Genomic DNA, 22,785 nt, shown 5'->3' with positions numbered 1-22,785 from the left:
TCGCACACAATATTACAGAGCACATCTGTCCCGCACAACTGCCCTCTGGTCACGCTGTCCGTGCCAAGGCCAAGATTCATGCCCTAAATTAAAAACTTACATAACACGTATTGGTTTCGGTGTGTCATCTGGAATCCAACATGCTTTATAAACTTGCAAAGCACAAAAGTAGACAAAATTTGGAACAAAGAAACATTTAAGAGAAGCATTTTGTGGTCGCAGAGAATACTAGAGAATATCTACAAGCATGCCTCCAGTAGGAAATGAATGAAGAGTATAATCGGAGAATGAACCAGCTGAAGGAGAGATGATGGATCTTAAAAAGAGAGCCGTTTAAGATGAATACATAATGGAAAATGATGTAATGATTATGGCCTCTGGCCCATCATTACAGTTTTATCCCTGAAACATCCATGTTTTATCCGCATAAATCTCTCCCTCTCTCTTATTCATGACATGCGCCTTCTGCACATAGGTCAGACAGCAGCATTATGGCTTGATCGGGATCAGGACCTCTAATCAGCTTTTTCATAACACCATGTTTTTTTTAAGTCACAAACCCCCATGAGACACATGAATTTCCAGTAATTATGTAGCACTTATGTATGAGAAAAGAATCACTTTAACAGCATAATACAGATGTGTGAACCAGGAAATATTGTAACACGGGGTGAGTTGTAAAAAACATTTTTATTATTAATTTAAGTTACTCTGGTAATTTAATTTAATTTAATTTAATTTAATTTAATTTAATTTAATTTAATTTAATTTAATTTAATTTAATTTAATTTAATTTAATTTAATTTAATTTAATTTAATTTAATTTAATTTAATTTAATTTAATTTAATTTAATTTAATTTAATTTAATTTAATTTAATTTAATTTAATTTAATTTAATTTAATTTAATTTTTAACTTAATTAATCGCATCCAAAATAAAAGTTTGTGTTTACATAATATATGTGTGTATACTGTGTATAATTATTATGTATATATAAATACACACTCTTCATGTATATTAAAAAAAAAAATTGCATTTATATAATGTATATATATTTATATTATTTATTTTTCTTTAATACATACATGCATGTGTGTATATTTATATATACATAATAATTATACTCAGTACACACATATATATTATGTAAACACAAACTTTTATTTTGGATGCTATTAATCATTTGACAGCACTAAATTTAATTAAATTTTATTTAACTGCTTAATTAATTGCATTTTCTATGCTACATGTTTAAAATATATAATTAGTATAATATATAAAATCTGTAAAACATATATAAAATAATAAAATGAAATATAAAAACAAATAGGCTATTGTAACATTTATTTTCAATCTACATCTTTCTATAATTGCATCCTTCTATACGTTTATCTCGGAGGTTTTTCTTTTTTTCTTTCTTTCTTTTTTATTTTTGCGTTCTCTGACGTTAAAAATAAGGTGGATAAGATGCGCTTGGCGTTCATTAAAAAAAACTACAAGAACCAGAATTCGAAATGCGAAGGAACGGATATGACGTGTACACAACATTACGCTCTCACGTTCTATCGACTGACAGTTGCCGCTTTCATTCGCTCGTGGAAGTGACATTTCCAGTGAGTTTTTTATGCCATATAACACGTTGTTTAATGTAATCTCAATCTACAGATCGTTAATCGTGCTTATGACTTGTGTTTTAAACAGTTTATTGAAGCACAGTAAATCTGTCAATCTTGTTCCGCGTGCAGCTTTCGCTGTGGCAAGTTGTTCCCTGATGATGGCAGTGCAGACTACAACTACATGTTGGGAAAATTACCTATTATTTTATAAATAATCCTGATTAGGAGACATTCAATGAGCAAAGGCCAAACATATGTATCACATTATGTCACATACATTCTATTTATGAGTAAAGGTGTAACTTTTTATCCTGATTTTGTCTTTTAAGACCCCATGAAAAGAGAATTGTGAGACCTTCTGTATCCAGGCTCTTAAAAAGTCCTGTACTTGCATTGTACGTTTGGTATTATAAATAAGTTTCTAAATGTGACTTATTTTTTTACAGGTTTCCCTCCCTCATGTTCACCAGATGTAGGAGATTTTCAGGAAAACTTCATTTGAGCTGTAGCATCTCCTTCAGAACCAGCACATTTCTCTGTAGTCCACAGCTTTCTACTTCACATTCATTTCTCTCTTCTCTTTTTGCATATTCCCCTGGCCCACGTTCGTCTTTCCAACACCCCCTTCCCTCAAGGTCTCGTTTTCCTGTACTCAGGTCTGATAGAGTTATTCGTTATCTTTCTGATTTCACCCATCCTGCTGGACACATGGATTTACAGGGAGTGCTCGATGTTCTCGAACAGCTTGCTCCACTGTCATTGGCTGAATCGTGGGATAACGTTGGCCTGTTGGTGGAGCCCAGCAAACCACGACCGATTAAAACAATCCTGCTGACCAATGACCTGACAACAGCCGTCATGGACGAAGCTGTAGCGATGAATTGTGACCTGATTGTCTCATACCACCCTCCACTCTTTCGACCTTTCAAACGCCTGCTTCAGAAGGACTGGAAGCAGCGCTTGGCCGTCAGAGCAATAGAGGGCGGCATTGCCATTTTCTCCCCACACACTTCATGGGACAGTATCGAAGGAGGTGTTAATGATTGGCTAGTTGGAGGAATGGGTAAGAAAGAACGCTTTTTCTGTAGTCTGGGTCAAAAAGTCAGAGTCATTCTTACTTGTGCCTCTATTCACAGGCAGCGGACAAGTGTCAGTATTAAGTCAATCCCACTCTTGCGGCCCACAGAAACACAGGCTTGAGTTCTCGTCCATGAATGAAGAAGAACTAAACAGCCTTTTGGAGCAACTTAGACATATAGAAGGCAGTGAAACCTTTAAATGCGCTACAATAAGGTAAGTATACATTTTCAAGGCCATAGTATGCACATTAAAGGGATAGTTAACCCCAAAATTAAAATTCTGTCATTAATTACTCAACCTCATGTCTTTCCAAACCCATAAGACCTTCGTTCATCTTCAGAACATAAATGAAGATATTTTTGATGAAATCCGAGAGGTTTCTAAACCAGCCATAGGCAGCAACGTCATTGCAACTTTCAAGGCCCAGAAATGTAGGAAAGACATCGTTAACCCTCTGGGGTTCTTCATTTATGGGTCACACTCTGGACCTTCTGGAGGGCGGGATTAAGATAAAAAAGATTTGAGTAATATCAATGAAATATATTTTTGTTCAATAATATTTTTAATTTAATTTTTTGGTGTTTTGAGATCATTTTATGGTTTATAATGAATATTTATGCAATAATTATGACCCATTTTTACCCATTGAAAATAATAAAAAAATTATATATATATATATATATATATATAATTATTATTATTTTTTTTTATTAAAGCTGTATTTCATTTTAGAGTCAAGCCTAGGCCTCATGAAAGCAATTTTTTAAATGAGATCGGTACCATCCGGTGGACACATTGAGCATTTTTTATCACGCAATAGCGAATTTTTACCACTATAGTGGATCTTGCGTTTTATACATTTTTTTAAAAAGATCGTAGCTTCATCGGAATGGTCCGAAACTTGGTGACTTTATTGGTACTTGGTATATGAACACCCAAATAAATTGGGGACAGGATTTGAAAAGTCACACGTAAAAAAAAATAGTCACACTCAGGACATTCGGGTCAAAAATGACCTCCATAGGAAATGAATGGGAAATTGGCAAAAATATGAAAGTACAGAGTTTTTTTGTGCACACAATCTACAAATCAGCCAGGATGCAGAACAAAAGGACTCAACAGTGAAGGGGTGAATCTCTAAAACATCAAGAGTTCAAAACAGACAAAAAAACTCACACACACACACTTATACACACAAAAACACACCATTCCAAAAGCTAATTGTTTTTGTGTGTGTGTGTGTGTTTTTTTATTTTGTCTGTTTTGCACTCTTGATGTTTTAGAGATTCACCCCCAAAAAATCCCTAAAATTATGACTGGATTCAACAATTTCTTCTCGACTGTGTTATTCTCCAACACTGTTGGAGTAGTAAATGCAGTGCAGCGCTTCAGAGTTCTATGTCAGAACGCCGGCTTACCATTGGCTAGCTCCTGCATCAGCATCAAACACATGTGTCTTGGTGCTCACGTGAACAGCATCAGGCAATGGTGAGCTCGGATGCGCTGCACTGTATTTACTACGTCAACAGCGTAGGAGACTGCCACAGACGAGAAGAAATTGTTGAATAAAGTCCAGGGCTTGACATTAACGCTTGTCTGGGACAAGTGGATTTTTATCGCCTCTTATCAGACGAACGTGATCATCTCTGAGCTCCGCCATAAGTTCCGCTAAGTGAGGTCAAAATATAGATGTATACGTAGATGCCTCATTAGCGCTTGCACGGATCAGTAGAATGAGGCATCTACGGTCGATATATCTATGACCACGCTCGTATTTGACCTCACTTAGCGGAAGTTATGGCGGAGCTCAGAGATGATCACGTTCGTCTGATAAGAGGTAAAATAATAGCATAAATACTGCTCGGTTTCTCGCAGAAACTGATAGTTTCGCTAAGACCCTTATTCATCGTCTGGTATCATTTAAAGCCTTTTGAAGCTGTACTGAAACTGTCATTTGGACCTTGAACCGTTTGGAGCCCATTGAAGTCCATTATATGGAGAATGATCCTGGAATGTTTTCATCAAAAAGCTTAATTTCTTTTCGACTTTAGAAAGACATGGACATGGGGGTGAGTAAATTATCAGCAAAAGTTTATTTAAAAGTGAACGAATCCTTTAAGAATATAAAATTAAAGCTGAAGCATAGCCTATATTAAATAATAGGGAAAAATATCACAAATATGCAGATTTAAAATATGTCAAAGCTGATTGAACACTGGTGAGAATATTGCTTCAGAATAAGTTATTTTCAACACACAAAAAAAATTCCGGACAAGCACATTTTTTACTTGGACAAGTGAATGACAGATTTACTTAAGCACGTTAACATGTCGAGCCTGAAGTCGTTATTTTTGTGCTTTTTTGCACACTAAAACATTTGGAACAACATGAGGGTGAGTAATTAATGACAGAATTTTCATTTTTGGGTGAACTAACCCTTTAATCCATTGGTATCCATTAATACACTGCTCCATATTCATCTTCAGAAATGAAAGTGGAGGGCAGCAGGTGAATCTAACATGTAATAGTTCAGCACTAACTGCTGCTGTGCAGATTCTGGTTTCAAATCCACATGTCAGCAAGTCCCTGAACATCACACAAGTCCAGCAGGTGAGGAAACAAGAACAACTTTTAGCTCTCAAATTTGTCTTTTTTTTGGTATTTGTCATACTGGTCATCTTTGATTTGTCAGCAAGAAATCTTTTTGTTTAAAAAAAAGATTTATATTGCAAATAAATGTTGGTCTTTTGAACTTAATATTCATTGAATAATCCTGAAATAGACCTCAGTCGTTTTAAATTGTAATATTTCATAATTCTATGTACTGTATTTTTGATTAAATAAATGCAGACTTGAGCATAAGAGACTCTTTTCAGAAACATTACAAAAATTTTACCAACCACAATTTTTTGAATGGTAGTGGACGTCACAGTCAAATGGCACAAATGTAACTGTGAACACAAAATGCTTGTTTGTTCTAAAAACAGCCAGCAAAAATGAGCTAATATTATACATTACATTATAATTGCACAGAATAGGTGAATCTCTCCGCTGATAATTATACTCTGTTAGAAGGCGGAGTCACTTGATCAAGCACATGACCAAACAAAAATTGAATCGGACACAAATTCTAGGCTGTAACAGAGTTTAATTACATTTCAAATATTGTAAACATTGAACCTTTTTCTTTGCAAGGCATGTTCCTAGGACCATATGTTATAAACACTTTTAATTTAATTGGATAATTGACATCCTGATATATAAATATGCAGTTTAATTTTAATGTAATGTTTTGTCTTTTTCTGTCTTTTTTTTTTAGCCTCCGTTGTTGGGATGTGGTCAAGGACGACTCAGTGTTCTGGATGAGCCAGTGTCTGTTTCCACAGCAGTGCAGAAAATGAAGACTCACTTGGGTTTGCCCCATTTGAGACTGGCCCTGGGGGACCAACACACATTAGGTGGAGTATGAGAGATATCCACCTTAATTTGTAATGTAAGACTGGGCCATTTTGACCTTAAACGAAGGCCTCCAGTGTCCATTGCTTCCAGCTCCACTTTAAAATTGTTCAATGGACATAATTTAAACACTTTTAATTGTGCAAAAACGCCAAACGAATTATAGGCTACTAGATGTTTTACACAAACTAAACCAATGATATTGAAATGGCGGACCATGATCCGCATCCGGACCCTGTCATGTTTCCATCCAGACCGTGAGACAGGACGGTAGCACCATTTTCCTGTTTCTAGTTGAAGTGAGCAGCGTGTCAAAACAGCGGTGCAGATCACACCACAAGCACTCAGGATAATTTGTGGTAATGATATTTCAGCGCTATATCCTCTAGTAGTTTTATCTAAAGCCATACACACTTCATTCAAGCCCTTTCAGCTCCGTGCGCGTTCTCTCTTTCTTTAGACATGCGCCACATTAACAGAGCTTAGCGCTCAAACGCAACCCTCCGTATGGCAAGCCATTTTTACTTTTATTCATTCACAGGATTTGAATTCTTGATATCAGCAATTAAATTTTTACTAGTTAAAATGCTACACTAGTGAAATGTCACCATAGGCTGCCATTCAAATAAAATGATTGATATCAACAATTCAATTCCTGATATCAATATAATTTCAGATATCTAAAATGGCTTTCTTACTAGTAACAATCACATTCATGATGTCAGAAATTAAGATTGTCACTTGTGGTAATTGAATTGTTGATAGCAAAAATGAAACTTTTTACTTGTAGCAATTGAATTCCTGATAACAATTGAATTTGAATGGCAGGGTGACATTTCACTAGTGAAAATACAATTACTGATATCAAGAATTAGAGTTTTTTTTAAATTCAATTGTTGACATCAAGATAGCATTATAACTAGTAAAAATTGAGTTGTTGATATCAAGAATTCAACTCCTGTTAATGAATAAAAGTCAAAACGGCTTGCCATACCCCCCGATGTCATCGTCCATCGCGATGGTTCACTGTAGACATCGTCTGATGCCAATTTGGTAGACATCGCCCAACCCTAATTAGGGCTGCCCCCCACCAAAGGTTCTTCTAGTCAACTAGTATTTAAGCCATTAGTCGACTAGGCACATGTTTATGATATTTAATTACTTAACTATATACTGGGGGGATGGCTAAATATTTGGAAAATGGTTTCAGGGCTGAGAATTATGTGACATAGCTAACATTGTTCTATATAGCAATGAGCCTTTAAGCACTCAAGCGCAAACATAAAGCTGCTGCAGTGCATCAGCAAAAGTAATGATTATGAATGTGTCCAAAAAAAACAGATAGGAGACTGCCTGAACATTTTAGTAAATAGTGTTTTCAGAGTCAGTGTCGGTTGCAAAGGTGAAGTTGATGATGCTGACTCTCATCTCTGCAGTATAGTGGATGCATCTAGAGAGAGAAATACATGTTAAGTTAAGCATGACATGTCCGCACGAACACTTGGACACGCGCCTAATAATAGCGCACGTTTATCTAGGTTAATGTTAGAGCAAGCGGCTAACGTTAGGCTACTGCTTACATGTTTCAAATGATAAGCCATCTATGAAGTCGATTTAATGATTGATGAATGTTTGGTTTTCCTGCCTGACATAATTACCACATGGACCAGCCGTGTTGACGATCTGTCCGTCACAGACTCGAGAGGTTTTTTTTGTTTCTTCAAACAACTGACTTAAGTCAAATTTGGTCGATCAAGCCTCTTCTCATCTACCAACATTTTGTCAACTATTAGTTGCAAATAGTTTTACTGTTTACTGCACTTCATAATTTCTCTAGTTATTTACTAGGGCTGTACGATTTGGGGGGGGATAATAGCGAGTTTGTTGTGCTTGTTTGTGCCATTTGGCCCATTTCTTTAGAGAGAATTATTATTTTTCCTATTTTTAACCCAAAATAGGATGACGTGAGCATTACTGAGTGCTAAACACGCGTCTGTGTCATTCATACTGGAAGCCGGAGGGCGCCCGCGTGCAGTAACGTATGCCTCACAGAAGTGTGACTTATGACATTTCAGGAAATCTTTAGCTACATGAAAAGAAGACTGAAACACTTTGATTGATTAAACATGAAAAATCTGTGTTATCTGTGTTCTTCAAGCCTTTTGGGTATTTTCATAATAATAAAAAAGCATATTTATAATACAATACTAATCGTCAGACTGTAATCGAATACTATAAAATAATATATTGTCTGCCTCATTCTTTGATAAGAAGCTGTGAGTTTGCAGTAAATCGTTATTAAATGTTGTCTTTTGTTGGACAGCTGGTTTATAAACGCTTCGCATTACAAATTTGGGAAGATGCTTGACGCATGTTGCTTTTTCAAATGCAACGCTTTAAGTGACTCAAACTTGCAGGGCTTTCTGGATCGAGCAATATTTACAACTATTAGTATTTACTGGTCGGAACAGTTGAGAAAATTGGGAAGTGAGACGGTGAGTTACGTACACACTCCTGGGATGCAGGCTGGTGTATTACTGAAAGCCTTCAGAAGCAGACGGTGGGTGATAACGCCAGTCCATTGAGGGGTTGGAGTGACACTGGATGCCATCACAGGCAGAAGGTGTCGGAAAAACTCCTCCCTGTTAAAGGGCAGGAGGTCACTAGGAAGCCGGGCTGCTACTAGTGTGTCTCACGAACCGAAAATCTCTGACTGTTCAAATCAGACAGGGGAGCCCCGAATTTAGTCAGGAATAGTATTTTAGCCTTTAGTTAAATATGATTGTTATTTTTATTTCTTATACATGGTATTTTTATTTCTTATGCATAAGTTGTGATTATTCTATCACTATTTTAATACCATTTCTATGTAAAGCACTTTGAATTTAGCCTGACTTTATCATACTCAATTCTAGTCAGAATATGAGTCTGATACTGCTCCATTGGGCTGTGATTATGGGGCGTGTTTCAACTGAACCAGGAAAGACCTCAATTGGATAGACCTACAACCAATCAGAGCAACGGAGCGACGCATAACGTTAGTTGTCAAATGTCAACAGAACAGTGTTGCGGGCTGTTTTTCCATGTCCGCGGGTTGAATTATGTGAAATTTAGACCCAGGAATGCAAATTTTAGCAGGCAAAAAAACCTGCCAAAAAAACCCACATATTTTACCCCCAAACGTCATTTTTTAACATGTGTGTGTGATTATCATCACCTAATGTCATTTATATGATGTTCTAGACTCTATGGTGAAGACTGTGGCAGTTTGTGCAGGGTCTGGAGCGTCTGTCATACAGGGAGTAAAAGCAGACCTCTACATCACTGGTACGTCACAAATGGCACAAAAACAAACAAAAGCTGATATTCATCAATTTAATGAAGTCCTAGAGTACAAATAATAACAGTACAAAAAATGTGCAATTAACCCAAGCTTATTTTTCTCCTTTTTTCAGGTGAGATGTCCCATCATGAGGTTCTAGATGCGGTTTCTAAAGGCACGAGTGTGATTCTCAGTGAGCATAGCAACAGTGAGAGAGGCTTCCTGACTGTATTCAGAGATCGACTGGCTGCACGACTGGGCGACACTGTTACCGTATCGATCTCTCAAAGAGACCGAGATCCGCTACAGGTGATCTGATCTCAACCGACCACACAGCCATTTAGACATATCGGACTGTATCACAAAGAATATTCATCGTCTGACCTTAAGTTTGTTGATGCAAATGTAACATTGTTCTATAAACAAGTCAAATAAACGGTCCTATCCAGCCTACTGTATCATATTTGATACGCACATTTCTAATGCTTCTAAATTGTCAACATGATCAAAACGTGCTGAAAAACCTGTTGCGCACAATCTACAGCATGACTTCTGTCATCTGATTGATAGTTTATGCTTTTTTTAGTAAAAGGCCTTCAGATCATGGTTCACCTGTTTTTGCTATGGAAACTTTAATAATTTTTAAAGTAACCCTAATTAGGAATATTTCAAGATGAACATTTACTGGACTGAAGCAGCTTATGTTTACTATGATACATCAGGATTTTTAGGAATGTTTGTGTTAAAACTCTCAATCATCATTATTTGCATTGCATTATATATTTTGCCCCTAAAATAGAATTTTAATTTTCTGGAAGGAACTAGAAATCTCCTCACTCCTCACTTTTTTTACTGCTAATCCCAGCTTTTGATTACTGGAATGGTTTTATGGAGCATAAATACAATTCGTTATCTGTCAAAATGGAGTGTAAAAGCTTCATGGAGTGTAGGAAAAAGGTGGATACAATTCTTATTCAAAGGTACATTTCATTATCTGTTGGCTGAAATTACTAATAAGTAGCAGGAGGTGGAGGTAGAGGGTGTTTTTTGATGTAGTTTGACAGGAGGGTCGGGTAGTCGCTCATAACGCCTGTAGCTCCGACTGCAAATGCAGCTTCCATATCACTCTCCTCATTGCACACAAACAGCTGCACCTGAGATGTAACAAAATTTGATGAAATAAATGGTTTTGCTTTGGGTTGGAACCGTTTTTTGGCTTTACACAACTGAGAAAAGTCACATATTCACCTGCAAGCCCCTCTTGGTCAAGTGTTCAAACAAAGATTTTCGCATGGTCAACCTGTAAGCAAAGCATTGATAAACAATCACACATCACAAGACTGAGTGAAAAGCTATTTGACAGTTCTGTCAGATGAACGTCACTTACTTCTGAAGAAGAGACACCACAAATCTGTTCTTCAGATAGGATTCCTCTGGAATATAAGTCCTGAGAGATCACACATAACTGCTGCATTAGTATTACTCTCATGCAATGTATGGAAAAATGGTAACACTTTACAATAAAGTCTTAACTAACAATTACTAAAATTGCTCAATACATTTATTTATAATAAAAATAAGTGTTCATAATAAAAACACATCTTCATTGTTACTTCATGTTAGCTCAGGTCTATAAAATGTTAACAGACTTGATTTTAATAATGTATCATATGTTGAAATTAGCATTAACTAAGATTAATAAATGTTTTAGAAGTATTTTTCATTGTTAGTTAATCATAAACTAATGTAGTTAAATTATGTTAACAAATGGAACCTTATTGTAAAAGAGTAGGCCACATTTGTATTAATACTTTTGGGTATTAAATGAATTATGTTTATAATCAACATATCTCTCTAAGATTAATAAGTATTTGTCATTGTTAGTTGATGTTAGCTCAGGTCTGTTCACTCTTTCCCCACCATTGATGGAATTTTATGTCATTTATGAGACAACGCTTCCCTATGGAAGCTTGTTTACGCCACTGAATAAAATATATAAACTCACGATTCTGACTTTTTTCTCATAATTGTATGATATAAACTCACGATTCTGACTTTTTTCTTATAATTGTATGATATAAACTCACGATTCTGACTTTTTTCTCATAATTGTATGATATAAACTCACGATTATGAATTTTTTTCTCAGAATTGTATGACAAAACTCACGTTTATGATTTTTTTTCTCATAATTGCGTGATATAATCTCGCGATTATGACTTATTTTTCTCTGAGTACCATGAAATAAACTCACAATTGACTTTTTTCTCAGAATTGTGTGATGTAAACTCACAATTGACTTTTTTCCTCAGAATTGTATGATATAAAGTCACGATTATAATTTTTTTCTCAGAATTGCGTGATATAAACTCACGATTATGACTTTTTGACTTGATTTAAATGCGCAATTCTGAGAAATAAAGTGAGCCTTTATCCCTCATAATTGGACTTTAAAACTCACAATTGCAAGTTTATGTCTCATAATTCTGAGAAAAGAAGTCAAAAATGCGAGATAAACAGTCGCAATTAACTTTTACATCTTACATACTTTCCTGCCATTGACTGAAATGACCAAAAAAATCCAGAAAAATAGATGAACTATTACGCATCTTTTGAACATGAACCAAATTTCCGGATCAAAACACATGAAAATAAGAACCAGAAACAAGCGATGAAAGCATTGCTTATGCACATGTAAAATAACGCGATCAAAAAGCATATAAATCCAGACTACATAACGTGACTGAATGAAATGTCGACCCAGGACCAGCTATAGGACCTCATTTTGATCATCGTTCTGAATCTGATCTGGCTGTAGTCTTCTTCAACCAATAATGTGATTTTCTCACCTTTTTGTTCAAAATATAGCTTTTTTTTTTACAAAACTTACCCACATTCAAGTGTTGAGAAAACAGATGCATAAAATAGAATCAAGCTAGAATATTTTTTGTTGTTGTTTAAAAGCAGAGGGTCTGTTCTTTCTTTTGACATTTTACATGTTCAGATATTTATACAACAAAATATTTTGTGAAAATGATCAAATAAATGCTGGCAGTGGCTGGCTACTTATTTTTGTTTTAATGCTGGCGGTGAAAGAGTTAAATAATGTTAACAGATAAAACTTATGATATTATTAATGCATTGGTAAATGTTGAAATGGACATTAATGAAGATAAATGCTTTAGAAGCATTAGTTAATATTAATAAATGTAGTTAACTATAGCTTACAAATGGAACCTTAGATTTATCATTAAAAACTTCCCGGAAGATAACACTTCAAACCCACCAATAACTCTCAATTTCAATCCTTTCCTCTTTTAAAACTAGGTTATAGACTGACCTGTTGATAATCCTGGGCAGGTAGAACAGCAGCAGACTTTCACCCAGAGGCACAAAGGGAAGGAGTCCAGTATAGAAGAGCAATAAAAGCAATATTCCACGCCTCATAGTGAACATATAGGGTATGGATGGGTTCTACACACACACACAGGAAAAAAATAAGATAAGACGAAGAATTTTTACAGTAAGGTTATAGCACTGTATAAAATGACATCTATGATTAATGACCCCTGTAGGGACACACTACTGTACCTGCTTCTGACATTTAGCCATAATGTCAGACTCTTCAGAAGCCCAAACTGTGATACTTTCTCTGTCATATTGCTTCAGAAGGCAAGATATCTACAGTAACATAAAGTGATACCAAGTTATTATGAATTTCATTAGGTCCATTTTGATTTAGACAAGTAGAAGAACTAAAAAAAAAAAATGCAAATACATGTCACTGAAAGAACTAAGCAAGTAAGCAAGTCAGATGTAGATTCAGTAAGAGATTGAGTGAGATTCATTCATTCTGATTTCTGATGCAGACTTAGGGCCCTATTTTAATGATCTGCACTTAAGGAGGTGCACTTAAGGCATGTCCAAATGCACTTTTAGTAGTTTAACGATGGAAAAAAAACGCACACATAGTCCAAAAGGGTTGTCCCTAGTCTCTTAATGAGTCATGGGTGTGTTTTGGGCATAACGTGCAATAAACCAATCAGAGTCTCATCTCCCTTTAAAAGCCAGTTGCGCTCACGCCATGGCGGATTCACTGTTTACATGGCGAAATTTGAGGAATCTTTTTATTTTTTAATATTTAAACATGTTTGTGTGCTGCTGCGTGTCCCTGTGTGTGTAATAAGCAGAGTGTACACGCGTTATGCAACCACATATGCGCACATTACTAACGCGCCCTTTAAATTACACAAAAAATACTGCGCTATTGACTTTAAAGTTTTTGTTGGTCAATGGCGCAGTCATTTTCAGTTCCTCAAAATAGCAACGCACCAACAATGCACCTGAACACACCTGGTTTTCAGACAAGCACACCCATGGGCGAACAGATGGGCACGAGTGCATTTGCTATTTAAACAACGTGGTGCTGGACGTGAAAAAGATAACGGCGTCGGGCTGAAACTAGCAAAAAAAACACTTGCGTCATGTCTGTCGTCGCAATGCGCCGGGTGTATGATAGGGCCCATCGTCTCTGACTACACTTCTTGTTCTGTGTATTTCAACTTGAAAGTTTGAGAGACTGTTTGAACGAATTATTAAAAATACAAGTGATTTTTTTGTAGTGGATGGTGATCTAGAAACACGCTTTTTCAGCAATGTGAATTGAATGCCAGTTATAAGACCAGTTATTAACGCAGTTATTATCTCACCTTTTTAATGAGCAAGTCATTGTTTTCTTTGATCTCAATCATCATCGGCATGTTGGGAAATTTCTTGAAGACATCTTCCAGCAACACAAACTTTCTGTCCTTCCCTGTACTGTAGTGTCCTAACACAGGGTATTACATATTTCAGATATGAATTACTAGAAAGCACTTACGAATGGACAATGTAGAATTGTATCAAAGGACTTACCAACATAAAACGTGACCTCGAGTCGCTCTTCATAGAGAGGCAAATCCTGAAAGATAAAAAATGAAGATAAAAATTCCACAGGGAGATAAAAAGAGGAAGTTTAATGGTTAAAAGGACTACCTGAAATCTAAGAGACGATATTGTTTTGTCATATCCTGTTTGTCTCAAAAGGTTTTTATCATGTGAAACCACAACACAGCCATCCAGCGTGAGGTGACAGTCCATCTCCAACATCTCAGTGCCCACAGCGACAGCACTATCACATGATGATACAAACAAATGGTTTAAGTGGAGAAAAGGAGAGAGGAATAGAAGAAAAACAGACATTGCAAGAGAGAAACTCACTTTGTAAATGCTTCCATTGTGTTTTCTATCTTCTCTCCAGACCCTATAGCCAAAAAGAATTTGTGTTATGAATTACTCTTATATTACATTCCGGGTCAATTTGAACCGAACACATTTTTGAGTTACTCTCTGAGGGTATTTGGCAGATGCTTTTATTCGAAGAAATGTAGGAGGCCTACATTTTTATTAGTTCATGCTTGTGAATTTTGCTGGAATTTGCTAACGGCATGACATTGTCCTGAAGCGCACAAAAACACACAAATTAAATATATTTTTTGAATATTTTTTTGAATATTATATATATATATATATATATATATATATATATATATATATATATATATATATATATATATATATATATATATATATATATATATATATATATATATATATATATATATATATATATATATATATATTAAATGCATTGAATTTTAAAATTATTTACTTTTTGTGAAAAAAATGTTTTAAAAAAGTAAATTTTGGTTACAAAAAAAAGTAATTTTGTTCACATTTATTATTTTTTTAAACGTGCACTCAAAATTTTTCTAAGCCTTCCATCAAATTGAATTGAATAATCCTTACATCATTTAATTGAATAATTGAACAATCGTTAATTATTCAATTAAATTATGTAAGGATTATTCCATTCAATTTGAATTTTGCGTAAATCTTAGAAAAAGCCTTACATTGTTTTTTTTAGTGTGTGAGAAGTATTAATGTTAAAGGTTTACTGTTTTTTATGTGTTTTTTTGTTTGTTTTTTGGTAACATAATGTTTATTAGTTAACATTAGTGAACTAATAATCTTTGTTAATGTTAATTTCAACATTTACTAATACATTATTAACATCAAAAGTTGTATTTGTTAACATTGCACTGTGAACTAACATGAACAAACTATTATTACCATTAAAAAATATTAACAAATACAGTAACAAATGTATTGCTCATGGTTGGTTAATAGATAAACACATGAAACCTTATTGTAAAGTGTTACCTTATTTTTCTTCCGTAATGTGATTTTTAGTGAATTGTATTGAATCCAATTTGACTCGGAACATAACGATTGTACCCGGAATTTTAACAACACACAGATTACGATTAATAATGATCACAAAAGTTATAACCAATGAAACTTAAATTCGAAGAAAGAAAAAAACAAAAACACTTACCTCCTCTGTGTGAAATGTGTCTGCAGTAGAATCCCAGCCTTTTCCTCTTATGAAGGATACATGGATTGCGTAGCAGGTACAGAGAACAAACAACATAAACTCCGACAGCCAAGCAGAGGAGAAGAATCCCACTCAGCGCGTCCATTCTGAAAAATCGAACTATAGTTAATCCCTCACTAACTGCACTTTGACTCTCAGAACCGGATATAATTAAGTTAAAGAGTTTCTAGAAAGCAAATATCAGTGCTCTATTTCCAGTATCAGCAGCTCCTCAAACTCAGCCACCTGTTCTCTGCTGTTCAGTCCTGCTTTGCAGGTTTTATGGCATTCATTCTGTCGAACTGAACATGTGATCATGCATGAGAATTGGGTGTGCGGTCAAGTTCAGTACTGATATCATAAGCTCCAAAAATGAAAGAAATGTGTTTTTTTAAGAAATCACATCTCATATGGTATCATGCTTCCGTTGAGATTGTGAAACTATAGTATTGGAAACCATAAAAAAGTACTGTTAATTGTGTGTGATCCCAGTAAAAAGGCTGATGTTTTATCCCTTATCTGAACTGTTGTGGTATGTGGTCATAGTTTCAGATTGTTTCAAAGATGCCTCATGAATTGAACCTTCTGACTTGACACACTCCCACACTTCTGCTTCGTAATCCCAGGGCTGTCGGAGTAACACATGACAGGCGTTTTCTAAGAACTACATGTGAAGACATACAAAACCTCATCCCATTTTGTTATTGTCATGATGGCTGGAAAATCCCAGATGTCATTATGTTCAATTATTGGCATGTCCCTTGTGAAATATTTAAAAAATGCAAGTATGAATATGAAAGAATACGTCAGTGCTTTACTCGTCTGACACTTAATTGGAAGTTATTTGAAATTAAATTAAAATGTATTAAAAATATTACATGCAATTAGAGTGTTTTTCAAGTCGAACTTAAGTACATCTTTATTTTTAATTACATAATTACATCTATTGTCTTTAAAATATGGTTTAAGTGCATCTTTTTTACTGTAATGTGTTGCTCAGTATTACATTTAATATTGATATTACATTATAGGTACACTTATTTCGATGCGATAACTAACATGCTAAAGCACATGTAAGTTCTTGATTACAATATTTAAATTACATTATTACATTCAAAGTTAATATATACTGAATATACTAAATGACAACTTCATTACGAATGTTTACAACACTACAGTTAATATTAAAGGCACAATATGTAAGTTTTTTTGTTTTAAAATATCCAAAAAACACTAGAACAATGTTATACTTGTGTATATTATATTTGTTGACTTGTGTACTTATTTTATCCCAAATGAAAAAAAAGCAATTTTAACCAGGAAATGGACCATATCCTTGCGTCGCATACCCGCTTTACCCTCGATTTATGGTTTTATTTTGTAGAAACCATGGAAACACCAAAGATGCTTTAATATATGATGTGTATTATTAGACAGGTGAGCAACTGTTTGGATCAATCATGGACAGAAAACTTATCATTGTTCTCCAGCTCAACACAGTTAGTCTTATTGTCTGAATCTGGTTTTCTTGATTTACCGCGAGCATGTTTGACCATGCCTAATATCGATCTAGCTCACTGCAGTGTGAACAAGTGTCTCGTAGCAGCCACCAAGCGATCGCAGAGAGAAGCAATATAACAACTTTCAACACACTCAATTAATGTACAGTATGTAATATGATAAAACAGCGCTGTGATACCTCGGAAGAAGCGGAAACGCTCGTCATTGACAGAATAAAAGCGCCACGAAATCAAGGCCTCATCGAGCAGTGCCTTTGTTTTGAATAAGCGACATCTAACGGCGAAAAATTACATATTGTGGCTTTAAAATCAATTAATTTACATGTGCTTTAATATGTTAGTCAACACTTCAAAATAAGTGTACTTCTTTAAAGCACGACAAAAGATTCAATGTACTTTAAACAGGGTTTGTACAAGGTGCTTAAAGTACTTTAATTTTACTTTTTGAAATGTAAGTCCTTGAAAACAGCCATATTTATAAAAATGTACTTGAAAAGTGCTTAAATTATTGAAAGACAATATGTGAAATTAGTGTTTAATTGATAAAACAGTAAGCAAAATTAATGCTGCAGCCTCTGATATAGATATTGAACCATTTCAGCTATGAGTGTGATATTGCTCATAGAAATATGATAGTGTATGAGACAGCTTTCATTCTTCAGCTCAATCATAGTCATGAGAGAAAAAAATCAGTTTGAATAAGGAAAACGTTATCTTTGTCATTAGTATATTTCAATAGTTAAAGTTTTATTAGCTTATTTTTATTTATCTATTTACCTTTACTTAGATTTTGAAAGATAATAAAGATATAGTTTGATAAGTGAGATCTCTGATTGTAGTCCTTGAAAAAGTAGTGCTTGAAGTCCTTGAGTCCTGGAATTTCATCTTACAGTACGAACCCCGCTTTAAAGTAAAGTGTTAATATGGCATTAACGTTTTTAAAGTTTCATTAAAAAGTGCACCATCAATCTAATTAAACACATACACTTCTTTTTACAAGGGGTGTGCAAGCTCTTTTAAGAATTTTCGGAATGAAACATAATTGCGTAAATCAGCTTTTGTGTTATTTGAATGGTGGAACTATGCAAGCAGAGTTAATGATACGTTTCATACACCTACACCTTTGACAAATACATTTGACAACACATTTCGACCTGAATATGAACTGAGCGTATCTTTTAGTTGGGTGATGTGTTGGACTGAACAAAATATTCATGTAGAGCCTTTGGGCATAATCAAGTAAATGAAAGTTATGAAACGTCCCAGTATCATGTGCACAATCAAACCTAAATCAAAGATGATCTAATCACAGAACAACGCCGCTGTACTGAGGAAACAAGAAAACTGACTCTCTATTTCCTGAATAGTTCTTAGTAGTCCTCTGGGAGGTATGAAATAATAGTAGTTATTGATTAGCTAATAGATTTGACTAAGCACTATTACTTACTCATTTGTTAATCACAGTTTCTTGTTAGTTAATACTAATTCGTTACTCATTTGTTCCTGTGTATTTATTCATTAATGACGGAACAGTGTTCTAAAGTGTTACCATTTAAACATTTATTTGAACATACTCATGAATAACAGCATGTGTGTATACAATTATGATTGTAGGGAAGAGTGGGGCAAAACCTAACGTGGGGTTAGTTGTAACCAGTGTTGGGGGTAACGCATTACAAGTAACTTGAGTTACGTAATCAGATTACTTTTTCAAGTAACTAGTAAATTGACACTTTGTTGTTTAAAGTTTACAACAAAATATCACGCTTACTTTTTCAAAAAAGTAACGCAAGTTACTTTTTCATATTTATTCGACTGACAGCTCTCCTGAAATCGAGAGTAAGTGCAGAGGCTTTGTGTATAAACATGTTATTGTAGTTCTGGAATAAATGTGAGCATTTATTCACCTCACTTGCACAATAAAGATTCAGTACTCCGTCAAATGCAAAATCAGAATATATGCAAACCTCCAATTAATTATTAAATGAAACAAATATTTTATGCATTTAATCTACCTTTGTTGATCAATGTCTTGCTGCTAACCTTCGATGATTCAGTTAAACCATGAGCAAAAATATTTTTTTTGTTTTTATTGGTGAAGTAAGTGTTTAAATTTTTTCTCCTGTGTCCTATTCTTCCATTATCCAGAATGGCAGCAGCTGAAAGGTTTGTTTGAGCTGCGTCCTCTACTGTACACGCGTGAATTTGAATTTTTGGTGTGAAGAGGTTTTTTTTTAATAACAAAAAAGTAAAATTTGTATGCAAAAAAAAATATATATACATTTGACTTTTTACATTTGAAAAACAAACTTTACATTTGCATAAAAGTTTTACTTTTTTGTTATAAAAAAACAAGCCCAGCCCAGGTAACACAAAAGTAACGCATTACTTTTCTTATAAAGTAACTAAGTAACTCAATTAGTTACTTTTTAAGGGAATAATGCAATATTGTAATGCATTACTTTTCAAAGTAACTTTCCCCAACACTGGTACACATGGTTTAAAACTTTCCACACATGCCAGCACGACGAAACGTAGTATATTTACTAGTTGCCATATCAACATTATTTAGAGAAAAAATGCGCCAAAATTAAAAAATCTCTGGGAGATATCACTGAACATTTATTTAACCATAGCAAAAGTATATTTCTTACTTAAGTACATTTTTCATCTCTGTTTTTTGTGTTTATTTAAAACGAGACAAATCTGATATTATTGTAATCTTATATCTGTTATTTGACAGTTGAGATAATTATTTAACGCTGATCTACACTACGCTATTATATTCTATACTTTTATGAAACCATGAGAAAAGGTGAATAAAGACTGAGAGTCAATGCTCAGAAGTTATTAGTTATTATTATGTTTTGAACTATGCTGTATGGCTCATCGTTTTGCAGTCAAAATGTGTTTATTTTTAAATATTAAAAAATGCCATTTTATATGAAAAAGTTAATAATTGTATTTTATTGACAAAATATTTTAGTTTGTCTTTAATTTTTTTGATTATATCAGATAACATTTTAAGCTGCCATAAGGTCATGTTACAATTTACCCCACCAATGGGGCATGTTGTCACATTTCATTTGCATTATTTTGGGGTAAATCAAGAAAAAAGTATACACTGTATTAATGAAACAAAACCACATAATTGTACTAAACGTGTGAAATTATGTGGGAAAAAGAAATACTCTGAACCCCAAGTGAATTTACACAAACTGAGAAAGTCAAAAAGTGTTACTTTGTGCCCCACTCTTCCCTACATACAGTCTTTATATAAATTGCAAATCTGTCAAATGTACCTCCTGAAATCTATTGAAGGAATTAACCGGCACTGCAGCAGTTTAATAACACTGTTAGCGGATTTAAACACAGTACAACTCACTATCCTCACACTAAAACGGCCTTGTTACGGCTAGTCTAGTCGTGCTACTGTTGCTTAAAGACACACACCTGGGCACTCATAAACACATTAGCTGCCATTAGGCCTTACAGTCCCTGTAAACTCTGTAACGGACACACACTGTCGACAGTAATGACATCCACCCCCCTCTGAGACAGACACCTCCACTTCCCCTCGCTCTCACAGCCCTGCTTTATCACGTGCCTGTGAAGGAACAACGAAAACAACAACTACAACAACAATGTTAAGGTGAAGTAAAGCTGAAGCAGTCTGATGATGATCCGTCAGAGTTTGGGACAACTCCCTTTTTATGGAACATTTATCTAAACGGCACCAGATTAGGGTTCTTCGGCTTGTACCAAGAGCAGAACCATTTTGAATAGCCAGTACACTTTTAAAATAAAGGTTTTAAAGGTGGTTTTCCACAGTGAACCATTTTGGGTTCCCCAAAGAACCTTTCAGTTTTTTCCCCTTTAATGTGAAGAACATTTTAATAATCTAAACCCTTTGAACAATGGAAAGGTTAAGCATTCTTAACTATAGATTACAATAAAAAAACTATTTTTAGGCGTGTATGTGAGCCCTTTCACAATATTACAGAGAAAAAGTCATGGAATAGCTTACTTTTTTTTTGTGACTTACTCATAAACCCAAGTAATAGTTGTGAACACTATAACAACGTGGATCATAAATTCAATATCTCTGGCCATTTACTTGCTTAGAGGAGAAGAGTATATCCTCAAATTAAGAGAGCTGCTCACACTTATGTTCTGTTAACGGTACGAAACGATTTAAAATCCCAAAACCAAACGTGCGCACATTTTAAGAAAGATATCAAGTACCCGTTGAGTGTGTGTTGACAGTGTTTATTAGGAAGGTTGAGCTCAGAAAATCAACAGTGAGGTGCTTTGAAAGGATTTGACAGTTAGAGATTTAAAAACAAAAGGGCGGGAAACTCTAAACTCAACACAAAAGCGTTTCTTTAGTTCTAAATGAAACTATTATTATGTGTACACAACCTGAACTATATCTTTAGGCAGTTGTGTCATGATCCAAAGCAGTTGTTGCTTTTTTAAAGACATTTGGATGCAGTGTCTGAACCCCTGTGTTTACTTTAGAGACCAAACTGCAGCAGTAAGACCAAACTGTCTGTCGTACGCCTCCACCTGCGACCCACCCCTCACCACCAACTGAGCCGAGGGCAAAGGCCAACGTTAAACGGGATATTAACTCATTTTCATATTACAAAACAATAAATCCACTACTCCTCATCCGGTCAATGTTAAATCCATATATGGATAGAGGTAGTGGTCCAGACAGACCATATATGATTGTGCCATTACATCATAAAAGTTTTAGCATTCATTTTCATTTTGACCTTCCTCTTTCATTGTGGGAGGAAATCGACCTGGTGCTCAGTCAGCTGGTAGATCCATGAGGTCGTAGTTCTTCAAGAAAGACGAAATTCTTTTGTGAGCATGTCACTCGCACGCTCTAAAAACATAATAAGTTATGACAACATGTTTTTTACTCATCAACATAACTTTTTTTGTTATACAAGATTCAACTCATTTTTAATTTAAGTTGAAATGACTTAAACAGTACAAGTTGATTGTACTTAAAAATTTAAGTCAGCAACTTTTTTTTTTTACAGTGCACTCTTAAATCATAACCAAAAATGAATATAATAAAATATAATACAGTATAGTATAATATTGTATCATATCATGTAATATATTTCCCAAACCACTTGACCTATAGGGTCATGGGGATGCTGGAATAATGTAATGTAATGTGATATTATAATAATATAATTATTATACATTTTCCAAATGTATATTATACAAATATGTATATTTACAGTGTAGTTCAATTTGCTAACATTAATGTAATAGCCAACATGAAATAAAAA

General features: G+C 34.6%; 2 protein-coding genes across 3 annotated transcripts; one reads left to right on the top strand and one right to left on the bottom strand.

The window, feature by feature from the left end:
- Positions 1 to 1,547: 1,547 nt before the first annotated feature.
- Positions 1,548 to 11,480, top strand: nif3l1 (NIF3 NGG1 interacting factor 3-like 1). Of its 2 annotated transcripts, none has more exons than XM_079801633.1 (7): positions 1,548 to 1,614; positions 2,064 to 2,680; positions 2,754 to 2,910; positions 5,184 to 5,307; positions 6,017 to 6,155; positions 9,397 to 9,480; positions 9,609 to 11,480. In XM_079801633.1, the coding sequence occupies exons 2-7, from the start codon at positions 2,077 to 2,079 to the stop codon at positions 9,791 to 9,793; spliced, it is 1,293 nt and encodes a 430-aa protein (XP_079657759.1). In that variant the 5' UTR covers positions 1,548 to 1,614; positions 2,064 to 2,076; the 3' UTR covers positions 9,794 to 11,480. The 2 variants fall into 2 exon arrangements, 1 of the variants encoding a protein (XP_079657759.1); XR_013815394.1 differs by having other exon boundaries at positions 1,551 to 1,614; positions 6,017 to 6,512; positions 9,609 to 9,925.
- Positions 5,831 to 16,205, bottom strand: gdpd3b (glycerophosphodiester phosphodiesterase domain containing 3b). Its single transcript, XM_079801634.1, has 11 exons — positions 15,912 to 16,205; positions 14,735 to 14,777; positions 14,510 to 14,645; positions 14,390 to 14,435; positions 14,185 to 14,303; positions 13,067 to 13,156; positions 12,816 to 12,949; positions 10,863 to 10,922; positions 10,724 to 10,775; positions 10,487 to 10,629; positions 5,831 to 7,603 (listed from the first exon to the last, which is right to left on the bottom strand). Coding segments are annotated over exons 1-11 (969 nt in total). The 5' UTR covers positions 16,057 to 16,205; the 3' UTR covers positions 5,831 to 7,602.
- Between the last annotated feature and the right edge of the window lie 6,580 nt (positions 16,206 to 22,785).

This window comes from Gobio gobio (genome assembly GCF_949357685.1).
Source record: "Gobio gobio genome assembly, chromosome: 20".
NCBI classification, from domain to species: domain Eukaryota; kingdom Metazoa; phylum Chordata; class Actinopteri; order Cypriniformes; family Gobionidae; genus Gobio; species Gobio gobio.
Note: the sequence above shows the minus strand (reverse complement) of the source record. Positions and strands in the feature narration are given on the sequence as shown.

Excerpts from the sequence above, each read along its gene's own strand:
- nif3l1 (XM_079801633.1), top strand. The coding sequence starts at position 2,077 with ATGTTCACCAGATGTAGGAGATTTTCAGGAAAACTTCATTTGAGCTGT. Across the intron at positions 6,156-9,396 it reads GGGGGACCAACACACATTAG|ACTCTATGGTGAAGACTGTG; the intron begins GTGGAGTATGAG and ends ATGATGTTCTAG. Across the intron at positions 9,481-9,608 it reads AGCAGACCTCTACATCACTG|GTGAGATGTCCCATCATGAG; the intron begins GTACGTCACAAA and ends TCCTTTTTTCAG.
- gdpd3b (XM_079801634.1), bottom strand. The coding sequence starts at position 16,056 with ATGGACGCGCTGAGTGGGATTCTTCTCCTCTGCTTGGCTGTCGGAGTT. Across the intron at positions 14,778-15,911 it reads ACACATTTCACACAGAGGAG|GGTCTGGAGAGAAGATAGAA; the intron begins GTAAGTGTTTTT and ends TTTTGGCTATAG. Across the intron at positions 10,630-10,723 it reads TGACCAAGAGGGGCTTGCAG|GTGCAGCTGTTTGTGTGCAA; the intron begins GTGAATATGTGA and ends GTTACATCTCAG.